We start from the raw sequence: 27,294 nt of genomic DNA on the forward strand, positions 1-27,294 counted from the left end.
AGAAGAATTTGGTCATGAGGACTTTTCACATTTTATTTGAAAACAGTGGGCTGTAAATTAATTACCGAACTATTTACATGGTAGTACTGTGGTTTTCTGGTCCTTCACACCAGGACAAAATGAGCAGGTACATGGCTGAGGATTCTCAATGGAGCAATTACTGTGTTTGGGGTAACGGTCACAGTGAGAGTCCTTGACAGAGGTGGCATTACTGGTGGTTCTCTTCTCTTTGCATAAGAAGTTGCTAACCTCACTGAACATAAGTACATGTAGCTGGGACATAGGAGGCCTCACACATTAACAGGATAAGCAGTGCCAAACCATGGACTTTGTAAAACTACTCTTATCCCAGAATAAGGGCTTTATTAAGTGCTTTCAGCTTCATTTTCTCCACATGTTTTTGAACCTTCTCTCTGAGCTCGTTGTTTTGGGGTTGAAAATGTCCATCTGGATTGTTGTGCGGGTCTCTGCAAGAAGTTTAAAAAGTCATTTGTATTTATAATAGCCAGGGGAGCTACTTAGGAATGCTGACAAAAACAAAGGAAGAGACACTTACACATAATTTCTTTTTTATAATGAACACAGAGGATATTCCATTACTTATGCAGAACTGGAAAAGGAGTGAAACTGTGAAAAGAACATTCACTCTTGGCTTGGCCAGTTAGGAAAGCTAACTATCTGATAGGTAAACACATACTAGATTGATTTGCCTTAAGGATAAAATACTGAAACTGCTGTAAAGGAGCAATGTGTGCTCTGTCATCTAGTGAAACACCACCCCATCGACAAAAACGAAGAACCTTCCAGTGACAAAAGAAAGGATTGGGACTTCATTGTTTGCTAATAAATTTTTGTTTTCCTCTTTACAAAGCCAAACAAATAGGGAAGCTTTCAACAAGTAAATTTCAATACCCAGAGGTGTTTAATATAGAAAAGTATTTTCATTTTTGAAGAAAACATCTAAAACTTCAAAAAGAACCAACCTTATGGTTATAGAACTACTTACCCAGGAAAAGCACCATCCAACACTGTATCACTGTGGAGAAAAAGGTCACTCTTTAGTTACACAAGCTATTCCAAATCCCCATGTTCTGACAAGCAGAGTGTCATAAGATGCAAAAAGTGGCACTGAGTCAGACACACCTGTGTTTTACAGCAAATTATTTTCAATCAATGCTGTAGTAATCACAATACAGCAATCAGTGTTTTGTCAGAGAGCTCATAATAAGCATCACTGTTTTAAAGTTTAATGGCTGACAGTTGCACAGGATTTGAATGTCGATCAAATAATTTCCCTCTAAAATTAAAGAAAATGAGACACTCAAATCTCTTGATGGCTCTGAAAGTTTCAGACTATTGTGCACATACTGACATCCAAGCCACATCATGACCACTTTAAAGAGGGGGCAACTGTTGGACCGAAAGATTAATTCACCTGCTCCAAGTCACGCAAGGTATCTGTGAAAACACAGGGTTAGAACTCAGTACTTTCTCCTGTGTTGCTCTGCAATCACTTATCCTACCCATACTGCCTGCTGCTCAAGCCCACTGCCCCCAGTGTCCCACTTAGCAGCTCATACACCTCCTTGCATCCTTCCTGCAACATCACATACTCCCAAGTTTCACACAGTGTATCCACTTCTGCTTCCAGCCCCACAGAATTGCTGGGCAGTTCTGAAATGTTGCTCTGAAACCATGGTGGTAATCATCAACCCCATCAAAGACCCATTGGTCCCTCAGAGCTTTCCTTGTCCTCAGGTTCCCCCTCAAGGTTTCTCTGCTGAGCTGCAAACTCAGGACATTGGCCTGACAACGCTGGAGGCAAAAGGCAAAATTTGGCCCTTACAGTGGCCAGTTTACAACATTTTAGGGAGCAGGTAATTCTGTGTTTATGAATGCAAGTTATTTTACATGCTGTGCTGTATGCCTAAAGCACAATGTGTGTTGGTGAAGTGTGAAGCTCGGACAGCAGAGCAAACGTGACCCACTCCTAGGAAGAGCCTGAGAAAAAAGCACCATGCTGGGGGAAATTCTAAGGGCTCATTCCTCTGCCAGCATTAATAAATGCCTAACCAAAAGGGTCACTGAAAAGGAAACGCCACTGGTCCAAGAACATTGAATATCTCTGCGAAGGCAAGAAAACTGCCTCAAGTGTTAGATCATATTGATAAAACTGAAGTCAGAGACATCCAGGTCAGTGTGTCACATTCACAGCTGCTTTCTGAAGTCCAATCCGGAGATCGCATTAGCAGTGCAAATTTGCTCAAAGTACCAGATCTGTATCCTGCTCATGACGGAGCCCCTAGAGCATCTCAGTATGACTTTTTACATAATTCTGACAGGGATGCTTGTCTTTAGACTCCTTCCCATTCCTTTCCCCTAATTTCAAATTATACGTACCTTTCTTCTTTTGCTGATTTCTCTTTGCCTTCTTCTGAGAGTGCCTGCCCAATTTGTGGAAATTCAGCTCTCACCATCTCTGGAGTAAGAATCATTTTGAACTCAGTTTCATCTGTCTCACTAAAAATTAGTAAGATGAAGAACAATCAGGCTTTATCCTTTTAAAAGTATTTTTTAGCCAAGAAAAAAAAAAGTATGTTTTATGCAAGAAGGACTTTCTGCTTTTGCCTTTGAGGATCTCTCGGGACAGGTTTAGACACATCCATACAAGTGGTTAAGACATAATCAGTCTCACTGAATACAAAATAGAGGAGAAACTTACTGGTCAGTTATGTTCTCCCTGTCTCTCTCAGGTAAGTCATACAGCATTGGTGGTACATCTCTTGGAAGCATATCTAAACTGTAAGGATCCCTGTGATGGAAATGGTATTAGTTTAAGATGGACAGAGAGTAACTACACTCAATGCTTATATTTTGAAACGTCACAGTAGTTGTAGTTACAATGAAGATTATGTACTTTTAAATATTCCTGGAAAATCTGAGTATACCAGAAACTGCTGTGATATGAGGGAACGTGAGCCTGAGAGATGTTGGCTACCACTGGGTGCAGGTGCCCATATGTTAAAGGTTTTACCATTCATACTTCTGCAGGACAGAGTTTGCACCTCCCGGGGTCTTCTAGCACTGAATCAAAAAGCATTCAGGAGAGATGTTATTGAAAGTCCAGACTGGAACTCTCCTTCCAGGGCTAGGTATTTCCTCTAATGATTTCCTCTTCCTTCAAGGAGGTCAGTAGGGGTTTTCCCCATTGGTTTTGTATTTCTGAGCAGCAATTAATTCCACCCATGGGCCCACTTTTATCTGTGGGACTAGTTACTGGTCAATGTAGTTACAGACAGCAGAAACTGGTGCAGGGTAGAGGCACTGTATATTCAAATTCTTTCTTACCTAGGTGTTGTACTTGTCAATGTGGGAGTGTTAGAAAAAGTGGAATACACCACTGGCAAGAATCTTCTCCATTCCATTACTCCGCAAATCACTTCCTGAAATGACAAGTGTTACAGCAATCAGATCTCTAACACATAACGCTGTGGGGAGAGAGGCTTGCAGGACAGAACATCTGACTTCTTGGCTGAGAACTGAATCTGGGGAGCTGCAGTTCTCCATATTTAAAAGATGCTTCCTCCACTGCAAGGTCATGAAAATACAATAAGACAGCGAAAAGAAGGAAAGAGCAGAGAAATACTCAGGGATAAATAAGAGACGTGGATAAAACCTAACAAGAACAAGTTATTCTGACCCATGTACTGACTATTTAGGTGCATGCATAATTTATATTTGAAAATGTCTTCTATCTAGGATGACTCTTCATCTTCCTTTTTCTTTCCTTGGAGCAAATCCTCAGCAAGAACATACTCAAGCCAGGTACTCATACAATAAACCCAAAAGGCCATACCTGGTGATGCAGAAATTTCTTTTGCGTGACTGGAATACTGGATCCTTTGGGGCATTCCTTGGTAAAGGTATATTTTGGATGAGGACAAAGATGATATTCAATATTTGTTTCAGAATAGGCCAAAGGAGGTAAAAATGGAACTAATCCTGGAGTGGGGTTCTAAAAACAAAGAAGAGATTATTTTAAAAAAATCATTCTGAGCACCATAAAGAACTAAATTGAAGAAAATTCAGTTCTTACAATTAATGTAGTCTTCCCAGATTCACACCTTTGTATCACTGTGACTGTTCTGTTTGGTGTGATGCTTCATTTCCTGTTTCTTCCCCTCATCAGAGACCCATAATTTGCCTGGCTTATCCATGCTCTCTGCTGTCTAAAATACAGCAATTTAGGTGTTGTTTCCAAGTTTGGAAGAAAAAACTATTGGCTGATTACTCCAAAATCCATTGCTGATTCTCTGAACAGTTCAGAATCCAAGAATGGGAACTGGCCTCACTGTGGTGGAAGCTAGTGAGCATTTTGCCATCTATTTCACTGCACTAGCATCTGTTTCTGAATAAAGTCTAATGCTGGGTAGCGTGGGATCAGGCTGTGCCTGGCTCTTACATTGACATGACAGAGGGATGAAAGAGATGCACAGAGGATCTCATCAGTAAGTCTACTGGAGCCCTGGCCACATGCAGTGAGGACAAGTCTATACCATATATGTTATGCCAAGACCACCAGACTAGCACACTGGGCTCTGGGCCATTGCAGCTAAGTAATGCTGAAAGACAGAGCCACCCAAATCAGGCACAGTGCCATGCTGGCTTGGAGATGCTGCCTGTACACATGCACAGCACTTCACTGAGCTATACAGCTGTCTCTGCCTGCTCAAAGAGACCTCAGGGACCTCCAGGCTGCGCTGCACTGTGTGGGAAATACCTTCTGTAGTCGGTGCCAAGTAGTACAATCTACATGACAATTAAGTAAAAGAAAATCCTCCCATGCACGTGGCTGTGATTTTTTGAATCTCTGTGCCTAATAATTTGGAAATGTGGTTTTGGGATGCTATGAGAACTATTGGAAACTCTAAGGCAGCAGGACACAACGTGAGCAAAGAGTTTGACTTCACTTTTCCCAGTTTACCTAAGGATCAGGCAGAACTGCAGTCCTCTAGCTGAACAGAAGGAAAAGACTGCACCTGTCCTACCTACCTGGGCAAGAGCATGAGGTTATAGAAGGACTGAGATGCCAAGATCATGGCTTTTCTTCTAACATCCAAATGGGGAAACAAATGGAGAAGAAGGGAGGGGCCCCATGGTGTTCCAGGGAATCCTGGGATCGGTGACCATTTGTGGAGCCTGAGACTGGAAGGGTCTCCAGTTCTCTGCCATCACTGGCAACTTTGCCTTATCATCCCTCCCCTAAACTGATCAAATTCCACCTTAAAGTGAAATGGTGCCCCTCTCAGTGGGATGAGCTCTGTGACTCCTACCTACCAGGGCTTGCACCTTGAAGGATTACTCTCACTCTGGATAGTTTTCTATACTAATCTGAGTAAGATAATTGCCCACCAATTCCACGTCAGGCTTCTGATGAAACAAACACCTTTTCCCCTCCTTTCTTAGGTTCTTCGTGGAAGTCAACTTCTACTTACAAAAATGCGAAGTGGGTTGCTCTCTGTAGGGTAGACTAAAGCTTGGGGAGGAACCAGTTTTAAGAGGCTGATATCCCTTTCTGCTCCTTCTTCTCGGGATGTTTTGTGAAAATCCATCCTCTGGGAGACCAGGTTAAGCTGCCCCTCAGGAGAAGCAACTACTTGAATCAACTCATCCTTGAAAAACACAGACACCAGAAGTTTTCAGAGTGCAGTAAGCCTTTTGGTATAAAATGTTGAGACAAAATTAATCAAATAATTGCAGAAATGTAGAGTTGGGAGTGACTTGAGTGAAGTTTGTATTTGAGATGTCTTGTTACCTGGGCTCCCTGCCTCAGTGGTCGGGAAAGTTTTTGAGGCTTGTAACTTGTGGCTGCATGGTGTGTACAAAATGGCTGATACTTCATAATGCTGAAATGCTGAGGAACCTAAGTACAAAGAAAAAAGGTGTGCTGCAGGAGACGACAATAATCGCTTCTGATTAACTCACAGATGGAATGGAGCATTCCAGCTTTATCACGGACACATCACATCTCTGTGGTAAAAGAGACTTGGATCACTATTCTGGAACATGGTATATGACCAAAACTTTGAGAAGCCACACTTCACCAGGACAAGCTGAATGACTCCATAAATGAATATTCCCATTCTTGCTTTTCTATGAAAGACCATGGATTTAACAGTTTCTTGATCAAATATACTGAACTTAATGGGGTGGAGAAAAGCTGTGTTAAGTAATATATGTAACACTGATAGATGAACCAATGTGTAGTAAGGGGAAAAGACGCTACAAGAAAGCTTCTAGACTTGTTACACCACCTGAAAAAACAGGAAGTGGACATTGAGCCAAAATCTGCATTGATTTGAACCCAAGGAAATATTTTTACTTTGATGGGGTGCAGAATTTGATCTTTTGCTATTCAAAAATTGGAAAGAAAAGGGTTTAGAAGTCAGGAGAAAAAATGTTTCCGTACTCATAAAGTTGAAAAAACATTATCTATTTCAAGAAAGAGATGTTTGCATTTCCTGTGCAGGAATGAAGGAACTAAGCATGCAGAACTGGATGCCAAATAAGCAGAAGACTTCCATTACTTTCTAAAAGGAAGGACACTTTTATAATGTCACTTTTATAAAACTGTAAAATTAAAGGAAAAACTGTGTGGCGTGCAGGGCTTGCAGTATCCTCATTCACAGAGGGATTTTGTTGTTTGAGATATAATAATTTCAGCTGAGGTGATTCATCTCTCTGTCTGGAGAGAGGGACTATTGCTGACTATAAGCTTGTTCCTTATGGAAACAGGTGAGATTTGTTTTTAATAAAAGCATGCTAATCACACAGCCATATTAAAGTAACATTTCTACTGGGCTGCACAATGGAGTCACTGGATCAGGAAGAAAACATATCTAACCGGACTGGTGAAAGACAGAAACATGATACAGCTGAGGGAGCTGTACTGACTCACCTTCAAGTCGTAAAAAGGAAGAATGTGTCTGACTTTCACATCTACCAATTCGATAGGAACTAGGCCAAGAGCATCAGGTGCCTGAAAGGATACAGTATTTAAAACCCAGTAATATGGTGGGCATTTTGTTTTGCATTGGCAGCAATCCATCAGCACAGCTACTTGAAAAATATGGAAATAATTATGCAAACATTTTCTTTTATATTTCTCCTGTCCTTTCTTGGACTTTGGCATTTCAGTTATTTTTCATTTCTTTTCTTCTGCAAAATCATGGATGTTAACTAACTCTGATCATTAATGTGTTACTCAGAATTTTAGAATGCAATTAAGAGAATGCAAAGATTTTTTTATTGTTTTCAGCAGCACCCTTAGTAAATCTAAGGCCTGAATTAATTTGTGGGAACCCCAGAACACCAGTCACATTGTGAAATTTTAATAAAGGCAGTACTGGGCCTGGGGCCAATGTCTTCAACAAAACTCTATCTTGAATGTTGGCCACCATTTTAGTTACTATACCTACCAAATCATGGTGCAATTCATGGGAACTGTAAAAGGGGAATTCAAAAGGCAATATACGATCTTCAGATATGCTGGAAGAAATGCCCTTACATTCTTCACTCTTCTCTGGTTTGCTGAAAGTCCTGCTTTCTGTCATGAATGGAAAGCAAATATTAAGATTTTGTAATGTATCTTAATACACTGTTTCAAAAATAGAATCAAACCACAAAACATATTTAACATCTTCCTAAGACAGGATGTGTCTAGTCATTTTAATATAAAAAGGTAATATTTCCGAAAGGCTTTAAATGCCACATCTACAAGACAGTAGGCACAATACCTTGACTAGCAGACAGATCTAATTTCCCCTTTTCTAAAAGGACGTTACAGCCCCCTCATTCCAGCATGGTCCTCTATCTCATTCCGCTCAGCAAGGCAGAGACAAGTCAGAAGGCCTCTCTTACACTAACTGCCATTATGCCTTCTACTTGAAGCACCCCTGCAACTCCCACATATGGGGAATTAAAACTGCCTACTTGCAGAAGCAGTAAAGGCCTGATATGGAAAGGTGTTTCAGCAGTTGTCAAATTGTGTGTGTAGGAGGGAGTGGGAAATAAAAGACACAAATTCTCTTCTGTCCCCAGTATACCCAACTGTGATTCCCATCCAAGGCCAGTTTCCTTCTATGACTGTTAAAGAACAAGGGACTTTTCCATTTCACTTTCATTTCACTGTAAAGAAAAGTGATTGCTTGAAAGCACTTGTATGAGAAAATGCTAAGGAGGAAAACTCAACCCAGTACTGGACACCTAGCCATGTATCTCATGGTTCCTACCATCTCATTTCACTGAGTTCAGATATCTTGCCTTCATCACATTCAGGTGTCTTTCCCTCTTCCATCCTCCATGTGATAAGCTCCTCTTATCTATGTCTCTAACCTCTTGGGCTCCACCTGATCTGTTCACCTACCTGTGTTTCCCATATAGTCCCATCTGCCCTTTCCTTGTTCCTCAGGCCTATAAGTAGAATCATAGAATGGTTTGGGTTGGAAGGGACCTTTAAAGATTATCTAGTCCAACCCCCCTACTAGGGGCAGCGACATCTATTGCTAGATCAGATTGCTCAAAGTCCCATCCAACCTGACCTTGAACATTTCCAATGATGGAGCATTCACAACTTCTGCCCCGTTAGTAGATAAGATGCAAGGCTCCTAAGAGGAGTTAATCACATTTTTTACATCTGGTAAATAATGTGCACGAAAAATAAACATATTTTGACTACAGCCATTTCTACCTTGTCATACTTATCTTTTTTGTTTGAAGACTCCTTTGTAGGGACTCCGTCTTTACGTTTACATGTCAGTATATATGTAACGCACCTTACACACTGCAGCACAACCTGAATTATTGTAATTCATGGCCAAAATATCAACTTGTTCTTCCACTCCTTACCAGACACAGAGCCTTCCTCCAAACCTCTGGCTTCTCTGGTTAGCCCACGGAACAGAAGTAGTAAACGATTTAGCCGAATCTGAATCACAATCTGAAAGAATGATTTTAAAGTTTAATATTAAGCCAAAGACTCTAAGATTTACAGACATAGAAATATACGTACTTTACAACTGTATTTATTTTGCAGAGCTCACTCAGACATCTCTATTTCAGAATTTTTACTACAGTTTTCTGTTCAGGAGGGAGAAAATGAGGAAGAAGAGATGTAAAATGGATCTCAACTCTACATAGAATCATAGAATCATAGAATCATTGAGGTTGGAAAAGACCTCTAAGATCATCGAGTCCAACCGTCAACCCAACACCACCATGCCCACTAAACCATGTCCCTAAGTGCCTCATCTACACGTCTTTTAAATACCTCCAGGGATGGGGACTCCACCACTTCCCTGGGCAGCCTGTTCCAATGTTTAACCACTCTTTCAGTAAAGAAATTTTTCCTTACATCCAATCTAAACCTCCCCTGCTGCAACTTGAGGCCATTTCCTCTTGTCCTATCACTTGTTACTTCGGAGAAGAGACCGACACCCACCTTGCTACAACCTCCTTTCAGGTAGTTGTAGAGAGCGATGAGGTCTCCCCTCAGCCTCCTTTTCTCCAGGCTAAACAACCCCAGTTCCCTCAGCCGCTCCTCATAAGACTTGTTCTCCAGACCCCTCACCAGCTTCGTTGCCCTTCTCTGGACACGCTCCAGCACCTCGACGTCCTTCTTGTAGTGAGGGGCCCAAAACTGAACACAGTATTCGAGGTGCGGCCTCACCAGTGCCGAGTACAGGGGCACGATCACTTCCCTGCTCCTGCTGGCCACACTATTTCTGATACAGGCCAGGATGCCATTGGCCTTCTTGGCCGCCTGGGCACACTGCCGGCTCATGTTCAGCCGGCTGTCGACCAACACCCCCAGGTCCTTCTCTGCTGGGCAGCTTTCCAGCCACTCTTCCCCAAGCCTGTACTGCTGCATGGGGTTGTTGTGGCCGAAGTGCAGGACCCGGCACTTGTCCTGACATTACACAACAAAAACAGTTCAAACCTTCATTTAGTCTTACAGGTTTATTAGGCTTTTTTGGCTAGGTCCTAATCCTTCAGCTGTGTCTGTTGGCATACACAGATTTAATAATGGCTAAACAGTCAGTTGATCAGGGCCATATGAATATTTGTGGCTCTCTGAATGAGGAGAATAAGTAGTAACCTGCACTGTGCAACTCGCCCAGTGCCGTGTATCACAGGGTAACAATGAAGAGTCCTAGGTTTTAATACTGGGACTAAATAGAAGGGGATATTTTGCCACCTCCTTATTTGTGCAATACAGGAAAGAGCATGTCATTTCAGGACCTCCGTATGGAGCCTAATATTGTGAACAGATTAGAGAAGAATATCCAAACTGGATACTAGGAGAGCAGGAAACTTCCATATTGCTTGCTGCATTTAGATTTACTGGGAAATGAGCAGTGGAGATGCAAGAAAATATTTAAACCCAATGAGATAAGTGATTTTACTGATTTAGTCTTTAGCTTCCAGGTTGGAAGGGATCTTAGGAGGTCCTAGTCCAACCTCCTGCTCCCAAGCAAGGTCAGCGATGAGATCAGACCAGGTTGCTCAGGGCTTTATCCAGTCTGGTCTTGAAAACATCCAAGGAGGTAGACTGTACAACCTCTCTGGGCAACCTGCTCCAATGATTGACTGTCCTCATGGTGAAAAAGGCTCTTCTTATATACAGTCTATACCTCTCTGATTTGAATTTATGCCCATTGTTTCCCATGTTCCCACCATGCACCATTGCAAAGATCCTGGCTCCATCATCAATAAACTCCTCAGAGGTGTTGGAAGGTGCTGCTCTCTCCCCCCACTTTCCCTCTCCAGGATGAGTAAGTGTGTCTTCACAGAGTCTCCTCACAGAGTGAGTACTCCAGACCCCGACCATCTTGGTGGCTCTACAATGAACTCACTCCAGCTTATTGATGTCTTTCTTGTCCTAGGGGCCCAAAACTGGGCACAGTATTCTATATGCATTTTGAAATCTTCTCTTTTTTGTACAAAAGTATTTTTTTTTAAAAAATCTAAATTCATCTGCATTTGTTTAGTATTGATTGCAATACTAAGCACCAGCAGAAGTACCAGCTGAATACAAAACTTACTCCAGATCCTTATTTGCTGGTGAAGTAGGGACATAGTTATCAAACTATCAAATCCCTGGATAGCTGTGAAGACTTCTTACGTGCTAATTTGCATGTTCTTTTTTGCTATTTCTAAGGCGTCATGCCATCACACTGCATTCTGGTTCTTCACATTACCTTGTATGCTGCCTGTTGGAATTTCCTCAACATCCTGTTTCTGTTGTCCCAAGGGTCATTACGGAGCAAGTCAAATGTGGGATGGACACTTGGATGCTGCATGGTATTTTTTAAAAGAAGAAAAAGAAAAGAAAAAGGACATCCCTTTTACAACTAGACAAGGGAGGAATTTCCTCCAGCCCAAGCCATTCCTTGGCCTGAATCCATATGTTACTTCCAAACACTGAAATTAAGTCAAGTGAAAACGTTCGCAGTATTGGCATTTAACCAGAAGACTTCATTGCAGGGCTTAATGGGAGGTAATCACCAAATATTTGCAGATGCAGTATGGGGAATGCAGAGATAATGTGGCATGATCTGCATCTACACATAAATGACAACCACGTACTACAACTTAAGTGCAATACATGGGCAGTTGGACAGTGGAGAGAAGGGACTAGGTCTCTACTAAGTACATACTTCATCTTGCACAGACATGAAGTTGGAATAGCTGTAAGGGCTCAAACCAGGGGCCCAGCAAAAACAGTACCCTGTCTCCAATAATGGCTGATAGCACACACCCACAGAAGGGTGAAAGACCAGGGTAAACTTAGAGTGATAATTCCCCAGAATAACCTCCCCACATCTAGTCATCTCTGGCTCTTGAGACAGAGGTGATGTCTCTATATTTATTGCCTTAAATTGTCAGAATGCTCTTTGAACACAAGTAAATCTCTTTCTTGATGCATTAATCTCCTCTCCAGTTTTTAAACTGATGTGACAGAAGACTGTGGCACTAGAAGAGACTCCAGCGGCCCCAGAGTACAGTACCTCCCAACAGGAGGGCAGCCGCTCAACCAACATTTAGATTAGGAAGGTCCTCAGAACACCAGCTCCACACAACCCCATGTTGTGCCTCACCAAACAATTTTCAGCACTTTGTAACAGGCATAAGATTATAGTAAAAGACCAACTCCCACAGCTATTATGTTCCTCAAGAAGAAGGCAGTAAGGACCCTTTGTCTTGCTAACATTCAAAGTTCCTTCAGTAGCAGGGTGTCTATTAAACAAAGTTCCCAATAATCCTAGCAAATGGATCTTAGGAAGTAGGTCACACCACAGAGAAGGACAAAAAAATCTAAGTACCAGAAAGGTTCCTGTCAATCTGACCTGCAGGTAAAGGTTGCAAATCTTGTGATATGCTTAACCTTATGTTTAGGCATGAGAAAGCTACTCCTGAGAGCACTTTCAGAAACAAGCAATGTGAATCTCAGGTTAGGCCTGCAGATTTCCATTTGTCTCTCATATTAGATCATCAGAAGATGAGTTGTGCATGTAGCACAGTGCTTGCCTTACTGTACTAAAAGTAAAATGGGAAATAAGACACTGACACAGAAATGGGAATATTAGGAGGAAAAGTATTCAGTGCCAAATATCTATGGCTGTTTGTTAGCTTAGTAGGTGACAATAACATATAGCAGGCAATAATAACATATAAACAAACCTGGTCAACAGGCCGGATAACACGTCTGAAAGAAACTTCTCCTTTTTTCCTTTGAAACTCCTGTTCTATGATAGGATCTCCTCTTTGGATCTAATTTGTCACCAGAAAGAACAATCACATTAGTACAAAGCATCCAGTGAATTCTTTTCTCCCTCACAATTAGTGGAACTCACTTACAATGGAACATTCTGGAGGTTCTTGACAAAACACAGATTTCATTCCCTTCTAGGGAGTGATTATTGCAACCCTTGAGCAAGTCAAACAAAGTAAAATAATGTCTTTTTGGGTCTGAGTTTCAATCAGATCCCTGCCCTAATCTAACACAGTTCGCTTTGCATAGCCAGAATCAGCCAGAGAGGGGTTACAGAACCAACACCATAAGTTAGCACCCAAACAGATCTTCCCGGCGCCACAGAAATTTCCTGCAGCTTTCCCATGTTCTGTGAACATCTCTGTCATGGTTTCCAATGGTGCCAGCTCTTTAATCTGTTCATGTGTGAAACTGTTTACTACTGATATCACTTCACTTCTTTGAGACCCTCTCAAAGTGTTCAGGCATGCTGGATGAATACCAGTGCTTCTTTTCCTTGTGCCTCTTCCATCCCAGTCCTAGTCACTTACTGTTTCATTTCCAGGATATCATTATGTCTTAAACAAAGACCTTGGGGTTATTTTGCAGAGTGAAATTCCTATGATTTTCATAGACTGAGGTTTTAGTTAGTACAATGGAAGACAGACCAGTTAAAGGTCTTCAGGACAGCCACTCCCAGGCTGTATAACACAGTGGCCACTCGAGCAAATGATGGAGGGATAATAAATACTCTGTGAGGCCTAATGACACTCAAGGTGAACAAACTGACAGCATGAGCAAAAATATGCCTCTGTCAGAAAGTCATGGGGGCAACTGTGAAACCAGCCAGAGATCTCCGCAGCCCCTATGGCCAACAGGTAAGTGAAATGTTTCTAAACAAAGTTAACATACGTCTAATTCAGTGATACAACAATCTCACAATTTAGATCCTCTTTTTACTCACTTCCTCCTTTGTTAGTATTAAATATAATGTTTGAATTAATTCACAGTGCCTAATTCAGTGTATAAATTAAGCCTTTACCCTATCTGTAAATAATTTTACTCCCATAAACAGCTCCTTGGAAGTCAGTGGGATGTCAGAAGCTACTTGAATATCCAGGAGGCAGAATAAGAGGGACAAGCCCCACCTGTCCCTGACGGCTGTGCCACATGGGAAAAAATATTTCCTGCCACAAAGTATTGCTGCTGTCACCTCCATGGAAGATGACCTGCAGTCTGGGGTGACTGGAAGAAACCAAACAGAGGAAGGGTGAAGGTGCAGAAGAACAAACTGATGAATTATCTCCCCATGGCTCTGTGTGAGAGTACTGACTGGGTTTAGCTCTTTGACTGTGAGCCATTCAGGACATCAGCTCTTCAGAGGGGTACAATATAAACAGAAGTTTGGATGCAGCCACGGTGCTGACAGGATTACGCTGCAATGTTGCACTGTGACATGGCTGGGTGGCTGGGTGCAAATCTGCTAGGTTGGGCAAATATCTAGTTACATTTCCATTAATAACTTACCTTTCTCTCTGTCTACCTCCAAGATTAAACCACCTCAGAAACAGTGATACACAGGCATAATAAAGATATAACTGCAGTAAGAAGTACAGCTAGTACAGGTTTGCATTGAGGTATGAAGAAGAACTGAAGACGTAGAGAGCTTGATACAATTCACTAGTGCACTGCATAACCTGAAAGTATAAGTTTGATTTTAAATTTATAGAAAAAACAGTGAAAACTAACCTTGTATTGCTCTTCTTCCCTCTGTCGGTTTTCAATAATCTCTTTTTTAAATTCCACAGAGATTGGATCTTTGCCTTTATGAACTTGCCTGCATTTACAGTGGAGGCGAGAAAAATGCTTTACTTAATGCACAGTTTCCTTTATTTAAAGGCTAACAGACTTACTCTCCTCTTCCTAAGGTGTCTAGGGGTCCATAACATTCAGCATAAGAGCAGATTTGTGGATTGCAAATGAAACCACGGTGTGCTTACACACACCACTATGTGTTTTGCTTTACGCCATTTGATGTACATGTGCAATTCTGTTCACTCCATTATACATTTTAGCCTTGATTTATTGACAACCATGACAAAAGCTTCCTTTGCCCTTAAGGGCACAAGATGAGATGCATGACAACAAGGTTTTCATCAGGTTTCTTTCTGAATGCAACCATAACACAATCAAAGACCTCATTGGGTACTACTATGGATTACTACTGAGACTGCTCTTAGGCAGAAGAGAAAAAAATGAAAGTAAAACAACAGTAACTTAGCTCTAAAACAAACCTATCAGGACATGAAATTGCAGCATTAAGTCCTAGTGGATATTGCATACATCATTCATAGAGGCCTTAGTTAAGCAAACCCCTGTGTTTTTAATGTGGTTAACTAACACTTACCACTTCAGATGATTTGCTTCCTCTTCCCGAATTTTTTGTTTGACTTTTAGTTGAAATATGGCTTCCTTCATCTGTCTTGTTTTTATCCCTTCACTGCCTTGGCAAAGGGCTGCAGGAATATCAGAAAGCCATCTCACACCTCAAACTAGACTGAATTTTCAACTGGGAAATTCACCCATTATGATAACTGAACTCATTAATACACAAAGCTAAGGTGAGATTTCTTACAGAAACTACGATCACATCACCTCAGCAATTCTGAAGCTGAGTTCCTCATCAGAAACCTACAAATAATGCTAAGACCAAGTTTATGCTGCTTAATTACATTACCTTCTTTCAAGTCCTTAATCTTCAGTTTGCCTGGTTCTTGATTCAAAACAGTAGCTACAGCATATGGATTTGACAAGTCTGTGGGGAATCTGAGGTTCTGATATTCAATTTCCTACGAGAGATAAATGAATAGGAATAAATAGAAACAAGAAAGATTTTCAGCCCAGAAAAGTACTTGTGGTTATTTTTTCTTCACACCTTTACTTTTTGAATAGGCCTCGATCGTAGTTGGCTGAATTGGTCTCTTCTCCACACCACAGATCTTCCTGCAGATGCAGCTTTTTTCTCTGGACGACTTCGTTGTTTGTCAAAATGTTCTTTTCTAGGTGTCAGAAGGACAGATATTGCTCTTACAAGTACTCTGTAAATGGCATATAAGTCTAGTTCATGCATTTACATCCCCTTTAGATATACAAGGAGACTGGAAATTTCTCTCCCAAATTACAACTGGAACCAAACTTTCTAATCTTCAGAGTTCACAAAAAATTAAGTACAGCCCAAAAGACCTTATTGCTAAAAAAAAAATGTATCTTGCAAGGCCTCAGCAATAAGAATAACATAGAGCAGGCATAACAGAAGCTGAGGATGCTCAACACTTCTTCAAGGATATGTAGCTTCTCGTTATTTTTATTTTGGTACAGTTTCACTTCATACAGATGAAGGGCGTTCTGAGCAAATGATGTAAGAGAGCAGGTACATGTATTAACAGTCGAATTACATTAGTGCATTTTAAGTCTCCATAGATATAAATGCTTAAAATGATTACAGCAAAATGGCACGAAATCCTATTACATAGGTATTTTTTAGCACTGGGCAAAAATACTCAAAGATCAGTCAACCACACATACATTAGACCCAGATGTGGTGTTGATGTTCCTGTGAATACACATACATAGGGTTTTGAGTGAAACTGTGAAATCCGTAACTGCATTGTCATTTGTGCTGTTCCATACTCAAGTGGGGAATATTTCACAGTTACTTCCACTTTCCCATTGCCTGGAATGATTCCTGTGATTAGAGGAGAAAAACAATATGAGTCCATCTAACATGAGCCCACTTAGGTATGCTGAAATTGATTCTGGACTACATTTTTTAAAAATAATATTAATGTTTGAATGGATGGCAGTAGGCCTGGAAAATATTTCAGGTCTCCAAGTGTCTTTCAAGAACTACCCATTGCCAGATAATGGGAGATATTTTGCAATAGCAGAGAGATTTGACAGTAAGACTATAATGTTTCCTACTGTTGTGAAAATGATTGCCTGTTTATATGTAGAAATTCTTCACTTGCATCTGCCAGTCTTAAGTCTCTGGCACTTACTGCTTTCATGAGCAAAGTATTATAAACATATTCCTCTGTGCTCTTCTAAGTTGGGGGAATCATCTGGATTTGATGCATTACCTGTCTCTACTTGGTCTTGTTTCCTTATTACCTATTCCATTATTTTCTCAATGACTTTAACCACCCTTCATATCTCTAATCATTCTGTGCAATCCCAGGATACAGGCCCTGATGCTCCTCGGCACTTCTGCAACAAGGAGTTCATTCAGCTCATCAGAAATATTAATTTCTCATCTCTGTAAAGTGACCATTGCCTGGTTTTCTGCACCCTGCAGTTTTAAACACCAGTTAGTTTCATTGTTTTGAGGGTTTTTTTGTGTGTGGAATTTGTTAGAGTATTTTATCATTACTGATCTCAGAGCACAATGGCTTGAGTAGGAACTGAAACTTCTTACTGCTTTTCAGATGGCCTTCAGCACCTCAGAGTTTCTAGCTACCAAAGTTTCTGTCTTAACTGACTGGTACTGGGTTGATGTTTTTTCTGGGATATTTTTGTTCACCTTTCTCCCAAGAACTAAGCCAACTTAGAAAGCATGAATTAGTTCCAGCCACTTTGTCTATGACCGTGCAAAAAACCAATAACTTCCTGATGAATTTTACAACTTCTCCCTAGTTTTACTCATGTAATATTGTTCCTTTCCACCCTTGATATATCAAAACTTCTTTAAGCACAAAGTAAGAAAGAATATTATCCTGAAAGAATGACCCAAAACAAGGCAGCAGCATAGTTCATCTTTGTGAACCACACATCTGATAGAATCCAACTACTACCTCTGAAGAATGAAAATCCATCTGACCAAGACAGGGCAAATTCATATCATTGTACATACAGGAACAACAGCAACTTTTACTGAAGTGCATAAATAATCAAAGTTTAAATTCCAGTGTCACAAATGGCACTAAGCGCCAGATTTATGAAGGTTTTTATTTCTTTATATTTTTATGTATTTTCATGGAATTGACCAGACTGCCTAAGTGAATTATGCAGCCAGGTATTCACTTACACATTTTTGTCAGAACACCTGGGCACTTACATGCTTCTGCCGGCACCTTCCAAATGTAAGCTAATGTTGCTAAATGTAGCAACTGACCTGCAAATAGTTATGTCTGCCTCAAGACAGAGCCCTCTCCAGCATTAGGCATGAAAATAGCTGAGCGTACTGTAGCCAAAAGTCCCTGCCTCTTGTAAAGCCCGTACACAGAGGTCTGGACTGAAGCCACTGCTGTCCCATGAAACACCTGCAGCAGTGTGTTTTGTGCCCATCACTGTAACAAATGGCTCCTGAAGCAACAGACACAATTCTATCAAATTCTTCCAGACCACTAGGGAAAAACAGGTACAGGGATATGTTTGATAGAGCAGAAGTCACCTTTTATTTCCTCTGTGCCCCCAATCAAGTAACATGATGCACACCTATTCCACAAAGACAGATATCTGTTCCTTTAATGGGGCAGGAGCCAGACAGTCCTTGGGGAAAGGTGTGATAAAGAGGTGAATGCTGGGCTTCCTGCCTCTCTCCTTTCCACAGGCCGCACCGGCAAAGAGAGAAGACAAAGGCCGGATGGACTGTTTGGGACGTCCCATATTTTGTCAGAGGTCTGTAGCTGGGCATTGACAAAAGAAATCTACCAGCCACAGAGGGCTATTTGCTGTGAGGCTGCATATGACTAATATTTATCAGCCTGGATTTACCTGGAAACACTCTGAGGCAAAGGCTTTTTCAGTACAGCACTGAATACACTGCCACAAGTAACTACACGTAATAAATACGGATTTAACATTTAGAATTTTAAATAAGTTCAATCTACCAAATGTTGGCTGGACAGTGAAGGCTCTGTGAGGCTGAATAAAATCAACGTGGAATTCAAAATCTATTGGACAGCTGCACTGCAACGGGATAACATACTCCTTACTGAAAAGAGAGAGGAAAAAAGAAATTAATGAAACTACAGTTGATCATCAATTACAAGCTGGAAAATTACATTATACACAACATGCACTGAATTTATCTGTGTTCAGAGGGATGGGTTACTTATTAATGTGAAAATAGTAATTCCTCGTTGTTCCAAAATAGCAAAATATTTCAGCTCTTTCACTCAGTGAGGAAATGAGAGCTAAATCTTGATTTGAATGCTGGATATTTTACACCTTGACTTACTTTCTCCTACCCATACAGAATCCGATTACAGAAAAATTTATAAGATTTACTTTTAGAAGTTATTTATGTGTATCCTCAAGTTCTTACAAACTGGAATATCCAGCAAGTACAAACAATCCAAACTGGAGCAACAGTAAGTACAGAACCAGAAATGAGCCTTCTCCCATGACCCTCCTTGTGGAAGACAATGAGAAAAGACTGTGCAGTCTTCAAAAGTGCTGAAAACTCCCACACATCAGAATGACTGGACTTTAACCACCGTAGAAATAATGATGCCGTGGCCTGATTTTCATAAAAGCCCTTTATGTCTCACACTGGTTGTATGAGGGATATTAGCACACATCTTTTCAAGCTGTCTTGCTTTTGTATGCACCTATTTTCACTTATCAAATTGAAACACAAAAGCATTGGTGTAACACCATCCATCATCCTACAAATCAAGACCAATTTACCCAGGCTTATTTCTGTTTTTTGTAAACTGTCTGACTGAAATCCTATCCTGGTGATTAGCAAAGAATGTATGTTATAGACAGTGTTCCTTTGGAAAGCACATTTTGAAATGCCTAAGGAAATAAACAATATTAGCAAAGTCATTTTTTCTCTGCCTTAATATGACCTGTTCATGAATCATAGAATCATAGAATCATTAAGGTTGGAAAAGACCTCTAAGATCATCGAGTCCAACCGTCAACCCAACACCACCATGCCCACTAAACCATGTCCCTAAGCGTCTCATCTACTCGTCTTTTAAATACCTCCAGGGATGGGGACTCCACCACTCCCCTGGGCAGCCTGTTCCAATGTTTAACCACTCTTTCGGTAAAGAAATTTTTCCTCATGTCCAATCTAAACCTCCCCTGGCACAACTTGAGGCCATTTCCTCTCGTCCTATTGCTTGTTACTTGGGAGAAGAGACAGACACCCACCTTGCTACAACCTCCTTTCAGGTAGTTGTAGAGCGCAAGAAGGTCTCCCCTCAGCCTCCTCTTCTCCAGGCTAAACAACCCCAGTTCCCTCAGCCGCTCCTCATAAGACTTGTTCTCCAGACCCCTCACCAGCTTCGTTGCCCTTCTCTGGACACACTCTAGCACCTCGACGTCCTTCTTGTAGTGAGGGGCCCAAAACTGAACACAGTATTCGAGGTGCGGCCTCACCAGTGCCGAGTACAGGGGCACGATCACGTCCCTACTCCTGCTGGCCACACTGTTTCTGATACAGGCCAGGATGCCATTGGCCTTGAAGAAGATGTAACAGCAGACTGGGGAGGCAATTTGTTTTAAGGTATAGTGCAGCTTGTACAGTAACCAAAGTGCCTTAAAACCAAGACAATTACGCCACCTGTTGCCTTATGGACCTTCTGTACCTAAGAAGAAAGCTGGTGGTAGAATACAGGTCTTATCCTACACTTATGGAAGTAAAAAGAAGTTTTTCCATTGACCTCAGTGGGTTATGGATTGAGCCCGTAGTCCTTTGGATTCTGTACAGTACCAAGTGTCTCAGAGAGCTTTCATTTTTAGGAAAGTTTTTAAATAGCCTAATGATGAAAAATACTGGTAAAAATTAAGTTTTGAAACCATCAGTTTTCAGGAACTCTTCCAAATTCCCTCAGGGGCATCTCTGAGCAACCCTGTTGTGTTGAGAAATTTTTCCATTATTTAAAATTGTATTTTGTACTCTGCCTAATCTCTTCTCTGTGTTCTGAGAGTATGAAAATTCTGCATACTTCAGCATTTGTTTTAAAAATGGAGCAAATAAACAGAATCACATCATGCCTAGAATGTCAGGAGTTATGTTCAGTCCTGTGAGAAAGCTGTAACGTCACTTCTGACGGATTCATTAGAGTTTAACAGATTAAGGGGGATTAGAAAAACAAATAAACAAAAAGACACAAACGTTCTTTCTACAATGCTGGGCTCATTTCTACTGCAGAATTTTGCATTTTCCTTGTACGTGCCTTGCCTATTCATGTTTCTGTGCTTCAGTAAAATTCATGAGTTACTTCCAACTCACAGGCTAAGACACAACCTAGCTGCTAAGACCTTCAGTTCCTAGAATTCACTCAAATCTTTACATTAACACAAATCACCATAATTACAACTAATATAGTCAATGTACTACAGAACTAGACTCTAATCAACAGGATCTCCCTTCTCCTTTTTCCCTTCCCAGTTCCTATTAACAATAATTACCAATTACTTCACGAGAACAGTCAGTGTTATATCTATGCTACAGAGTAAGATGAAGTCTATGCCATTTAGAGCTCCACATCAGAAGATCACTTAAAATATTTTTAAACAGAAGCAGAAAATCTAATGAGTGATCAATCTCTGGACTGAGCTTAGTTATTTGCTGTCACTTACACCTACCATTACCAGCTCATACCTTCATTTCCAGAACGCTTCATCTTGAAAGGAAGATCCATTCACTTAGGACTTAATAACGCTAAAAAGACAGAGCACTTGGGAGTGTACAGATTATGAGCAGCAGCCATATTGCTTCACCACACAATGAATGAAGTGAGTCAGCACCAATTTAGACTAGCTGAAACCCCAGTTCCATCTATGTATATGTTCAGCTTGCGCAGCATTTACTTTCCTGTGAATGTGTGCCTGAAACAGTTCATATACGGAATTATTTTGCAGTCCAGATGGTAGCTGACTTCCTTAAAGCTTCCAAGATGTTAAGTTGTACAAATAGAGGAAAATGAGATTTTTCAGATTTTGTGCATGTCTCACAAAATGTGGACAAATGTCTGTCCTTAACTCACCTCTGACCAACTGATACATCAGACAGATTTATAAATGATGGAAATTCTACAACATTTACAGCAGGGTAAGCATGCACAGGAACGATTAATGTATCTTCTCCCTGCAAAAAAAGGGGGTAAATATTTATTTCTTACAATGGATAGATGTTATGGAAAGAAGAAGTTTCTGTAGTAGTTGGCCAGTAAATGGGCATAAAACATCTTCAAGATCATCACTGTGTTGCACCTCAGGATACTGATACTCTACCTGCTTTCAGTATCCATCTGTCTTTCCATACTTTCAGCAACTATCGAGAGCTCCTCCAAGCCTACTCAGCTAAGACATTACATCAGTGTGGCACAAAGACTGATCTACTGGCAAAGAATGACAGAATAAGGAAGATATTCTACCCACAGCTCTGGGATGTTTACAGAGATGCTTACAGAGATAAAATAAAATCCTCCAATCCAGACTTACTGGGAATAAACGCATGTGGCTCTAGGAGATTAACTGTACCTTTACTTTATCATTATCATCATGTCCTAATAGTTGTTTCATTCCATTACAACTGTAAATATATTTTATAATAAAACCTCACCTGACAGTGAATTCGGATGCAGTCATAGTAATACCGCCACTCATCAGGACAAAAATCGACAGTAACCGCATACGACAAGCCAGGGACAAGCCGGTGCTAGAAAATGACCCAAAATAAGATAGAATGCATGTAAAAGCCGCTTACATGACACAAAACCAGTGCTGCATGCGAAAAGCAGTATGAAGGCTTTCTGACACTTACTGTTTTGTTGTATTTGATCTGAAAATACTTTGTCTGGGGTGGTATTATGTGAAGGTTTATTACATCGCCAGAAATATTTATCAGCTTCTGTAGAACAAAAGAAAAACAAAACCACAAAACACTTTGCAATATAAGAGGTCAATTGAGAATGCCAACTGTACTTTTTGTAAGACTATCCATAGCAAAGAAGCTGTATTAAATAAGGAAGTAATAATTTTTACTTTAGCAGAAATAATTCTGAATATGCTCTGAATTGAAAAGAAAATTATGTAAACCTTGCATCTTGCATTTTTATTCTTTGGAACCAAGTCACAATTCCTTACCGAGGAATAACAGTTAGTCTTGCTGAAGAAGACACTACTGTTGAATCAAATTCTGGTCCTGTTTTGCTTATGTGCAAAAGGAACAAAAAATGAAACAACCTATTGACTTCAGTTTTACAGAGGTCTAAAACAACAGAAATGATGTAATATTCCACGGTTTTGTTTTGGATCACAAAGCACCAAACCTTTGGACGGTGACAGTTCAGCCTGTAAAGCCTCCTGCATCTTGTTTACTTTCATTATATCTGGAGAACCTAGTCCACCATAATCACCCAACCTCTGCCTCAAAACACTTACCACATGAATAAAGAAGGCAGACAAAGGGAAAGCAGAGAGAAGAAAAGGAAATACCCCAACTATTCACAAGAAAAGGTAATCAAACCTATGCACTGAGTTTCCTCCCTTTAGATTAAATTGCTCTTGGCAGAAGGCTAGAGCTGCTTCCAACATTTTTCCACCAGTGAATATGTTTGCAGACACAGTCCAAGTGCATTTTGAAAACAGTCTCTTATGGAGTTAAAGCATGAATCCTTCATTCATGACATGCAAGTCACATATCACTAACACTGCTTGCAGACAGGGGAAACAGAAAGGTAAAACAGAGACTGTAAAGGACAGTGATGCACACAGCATGGTACTCATCTGTTTTGTTTCCGCAGGGCCACTGGTTTTAAGTGCTGCTTTTTAGAGCACTCCATAGAGCAAAAGGCCTCATGACCACAAGCAGTCTACTCTGCTTCTGTTATCCTTTTATGAGCCCCAAGAGGATCCCTGCTCTGACACTTACCAGTGTCTGTTGGTGATGTTTTCCAACTTCATACCCTCCGTAGTGTAACACAGCAGGCTCAGCCTGTATAACCTTGCTCCTCTGAAGTTCTGAATAAATCTCTACAGAGATAGATAATAAAACAGGGAGAAAAGGAGACCGGGTAAAACATACATGATGACTGTTACTTACATTGATTAAGTATATTTATGTTGCACCCAATGTATTATAGAGAAAAAAATGAGACAGAGATTATTTCTCCTGTTTAGCAGGCATGACTCTTTAAATGGAAAGTTAAGGCAGCATCTACTACCCCAGCAGAGCCATGATCCTGTTGCCAGTTTCTCTCTTAGCATCAACAAGCCACCCCAAAACTTTAGGGTCAGCCAAGATTGGTACAGCCACTATTTCTTTCCTGACTACCTCTCCTATGATTTGGGCTCACAGGAAGATGCAATTTAAGCAACAGGATGGGATTTTTGCCTGTGAGTTGCGAAAAAAAAAAACCAGAGAAGTGCCTCCTAGGATCGCTACAAGGTTGGGGAACAGTCAGAGAGCAGAAACTTACTTGATTCCAGCAAGTGATTGGGGACAGCATGTCTTTTTTTAGGTTCCTCCACTAGGCTGCCCAGAAGGACACTGGGTATTTTCTTGAAGGCTTTCTTAGCGATTGTGATTTCTGTGGCGGCTGATTGAACCACGTCCATGTTAGGACAGAAATGGAGTCTGAATGGTACTAAAATTCCTCAGCACCTGGGGTCAAATCAAAATAACATAATGATCAAAATGTCTTCCCTTGCACTGGTAACATCTGTTGCCTAAAACTGCCTAAAAACATTTAGGAGAGGGAGTTAGTTACTTTTTTTCCTGCTGAAGGAGATTACTCTGTGTGTGCTAAGTACCAGGATGGAGTGGTGGAAAGCAGGAAACCCTGCTCCCACTACAAGCCCGAGCACTTTGGGCATGTTCGTCTGTTCTAAGGCCTACTGGGGACATTTGGCTTTCAGGACTGTGTAAAACATCTCTCTCTCTCTTCCTTCACGTCCCCCAGCACAGAGAAGGTTCTTCTGATAATTCCACTATCCAAACTGATTTTTGCAGAGATGTTCTTCCAATCTCTCCCGAGTGTTTGGGTTGTTAATGTGCAGGTTCATTTTTAATTTTTAAATATTAATGTGAGGGATAAGAAAATTGGCATTTGAATCTTTTGTTTGGATAGCATCATCTGGGTTATTAGTTTAGTGAAGATAACTGTAAACCCAGAAGGCCACGGGTATTATAGATCCTGTGCTAAGTAAGCACAGTTATCAGAACATAAACTTCTCTAATGACAAGTGCAAATATTACACAATAAGGACACCAGACACAATCCCTCCACAAGAAATTATCTTCATAAATATAGCACATAGCCCTTGGCTCTCCTGTGAACGGGAGAACTGCATGGAGAAAAAGACAAGATACTTTTGGAAAAAGTACCGAGTTCAAAAGCCATGCTGGGTTTTTCAACCCTCAAGAAGGGGGTTGAAAACCCTTCATTTTGTATTTATTCTTCATGAACGGGAAGGTGGGTGTGCAGCTCAGGATGGTGCCACATTAATATCAATGCACACTTGAAATGACCCAATGCTGGACAATATAGACCCCTCCTGCCAGGCTCCGGTCACGAGGCACCTTCCTGCTCCTGGAGCAGTGGCACAAAGGCTGATTAGCTGCTTGGACAACAGAGTTCAGTTGTATGATCCACACTATGGCAGCACTTTTAAGATTCAACAGTTCCAAAGTTGAATCGTTAGTACCAGGAGTGGTATTGTGTTTGTTTTGTTGTTTTAACACTCTCATACTGGCTTGAATGACCTTAAAGGGCCCAAAGCTAAAATTAACACTGATCAATAAAAGTTTGAGGGAAGGACAGAGGGGATTATCAAAGCGATGCCCAACATACCTGGATCAGCACTTTTGAGGACTGAAGAGGTCCACCTCCCCCATTACATTTTATGGTCTCATCTCTGGTATTTGTTTGGGTTTCTAGCCTGCTTTAGATCTTTCAGGCAGAAGTTGAGAGGTGGTTCAAGCTCATAAAGTGCTGTTTTGATTTAAGGCCTTGTGCAGTATTAAAAAATAAGCAAGAAGCTTAAAATAATGTGCTGCCAGTACCCAGGCCTCAATAATATTTTCCACTCCATGGCTCCAAGTACAAATTTTCCACTTCCAACAGAAAATCTGTAAGATGAACTGTATTATTGTGCACAACAGTAAATTTCTTCTGAGGTAATGAGACCAACCAAACTCGGACAAAAACATACTAAAAAAAATTCTAAACATAAGGCTTACATTCTTTCCACTCGTGTTATTCAATTTATACAACTGCCGTCCTCCTTCTCTTGGTCAGTATTCCCCATAAGGAATACAAGTTTTGAAAAGCTGTAAACAGACTTATATTAGCAAAGGATTCCCGGTGTAATCTTATTGGTAATTTAAAGTGATGCTACCATCACTACTCACCAACTCTAATAACACGCTGCAGTATTCCTCAAAGGGCTAATACAGGATGAACGTTTACTTGCCAAGGTCCTGGAATCTCTGACTGATAGACTGATATTCTTAAGTTTTCCAGGATACCTGTGTCTATCCTTAACACCACTTTTTTTTGTGCAGAGCCACCAACAGGAGAACTCTGGGGCTGTGAAATCTTGGTTCCCTTGGAGGCAATGGCAAAACTCACCCCCAAACCCCTCAGGACACGGTATCACCCTTCTTCTGTCAGCACTTGGGCTTTCTAACCCCCTTGTGCCTCACAGAGCTCCCAACACACCTCACCACCAGAAGGGGATGCAGTTTAATGCCATTACATACTGCGTGAGACTTGCAAAAGCATCGACGTGCTTTAGGAGCAACGGAAAACGTGCTTTTAAGGTCCACTCTATATAATTAGGCTAGCAGAGTTTCTTAGCGGTCAGAAGGGCTTACAGCTTCACAACACGTACCCCTGCCGGTGCCACATCCTCCTCAACCTCCGGCCCGGTCGGAGGGGTGCCAGACCTCCCGCCCCAGCCCCTTTGGGCCTCTGCGAGCGATGCGCCGCAGGCCGAGACAAACCCCGCCTCCGCCCCGCGCGTCCTCCCGGCCCGGAGGGAGCCCCTGCTAACCCCGCTCCTCCCCTCACAGCGCCTGCCGGCGCCCAGGCGGCCCGGCAGCCGGGCAAACCCCCCGCTCCCGCGGCCCGGCCCGGCCCGGCCCGGCCCGGCCCTCACCTCAGCGCCGCGGCGGGCCGCGGCGGTTGCTAGGCAACGGGGCAGCCCAACTGGGCCGCACCACTCGCGGCTGGGAGGGGGGGGGATATGGGTGCTGGGGCGACCTGCCGCGCTCGGGGGCGCCGATTCGGGGTGGGGGAGAGATCCCCTCAGGGACGGTGCGGAGCAAGCGCCGCGGTTCAGCTGGCTCTGGCGGCAAAAGTACAAAAAAGAAAAAAAAAACACCTTTTTTTTCCTAGTAAGCGTCGTTTTCAGGATCCACAGTTTGGCCGCAGACACGGCAGAGGCACTTCTTTCTTCAAAAACACTCGTCTATTTACACATAAATTGTTCTTCCTTGATAAGGCTCAAATAAAGGT

The 27,294-nt window shown here is 41.5% G+C and overlaps 1 protein-coding gene across 2 annotated transcripts; it reads right to left on the reverse strand.

Annotated features, from left to right (window-relative positions):
• CFAP221 (cilia and flagella associated protein 221) lies at positions 1-26,704 on the reverse strand. 2 transcript variants are annotated; one of them, XM_076343032.1, is made up of 26 exons: positions 26,669-26,704; positions 26,016-26,105; positions 24,253-24,437; positions 23,706-23,806; positions 22,596-22,682; positions 22,395-22,490; positions 21,817-21,917; positions 18,700-18,803; positions 16,397-16,556; positions 15,747-15,870; positions 15,549-15,660; positions 15,219-15,327; positions 14,561-14,648; positions 12,742-12,831; positions 11,259-11,354; positions 8,908-8,998; positions 7,479-7,606; positions 6,959-7,039; positions 5,816-5,923; positions 5,496-5,672; positions 3,857-4,015; positions 3,349-3,443; positions 2,723-2,812; positions 2,401-2,520; positions 1,007-1,036; positions 1-467 (listed from the first exon to the last, which is right to left on the reverse strand). In XM_076343032.1, the coding sequence occupies exons 3-26, from the start codon at positions 24,389-24,391 to the stop codon at positions 344-346; spliced, it is 2,610 nt and encodes an 869-aa protein (XP_076199147.1). In that variant the 5' UTR covers positions 24,392-24,437; positions 26,016-26,105; positions 26,669-26,704; the 3' UTR covers positions 1-343. The 2 variants fall into 2 exon arrangements, with proteins under 2 accessions (XP_076199147.1, XP_076199148.1); XM_076343033.1 differs by lacking the exons at positions 26,016-26,105; positions 26,669-26,704 and adding an exon at positions 25,627-25,658.
• Between the last annotated feature and the right edge of the window lie 590 nt (positions 26,705-27,294).

Source organism: Aptenodytes patagonicus, chromosome 6 (assembly GCF_965638725.1).
Source record: "Aptenodytes patagonicus chromosome 6, bAptPat1.pri.cur, whole genome shotgun sequence".
NCBI classification, from domain to species: Eukaryota; Metazoa; Chordata; class Aves; order Sphenisciformes; family Spheniscidae; genus Aptenodytes; species Aptenodytes patagonicus.

Excerpts from the sequence above, each read along its gene's own strand:
- CFAP221 (XM_076343032.1), bottom strand. The coding sequence starts at position 24,391 with ATGGACGTGGTTCAATCAGCCGCCACAGAAATCACAATCGCTAAGAAA. Across the intron at positions 4,016-5,495 it reads GCAACCCACTTCGCATTTTT|AACCCCACTCCAGGATTAGT; the intron begins GTAAGTAGAAGT and ends CTTTGTTTTTAG. Across the intron at positions 2,521-2,722 it reads AGGGAGAACATAACTGACCA|TGAGACAGATGAAACTGAGT; the intron begins GTAAGTTTCTCC and ends ACTAATTTTTAG.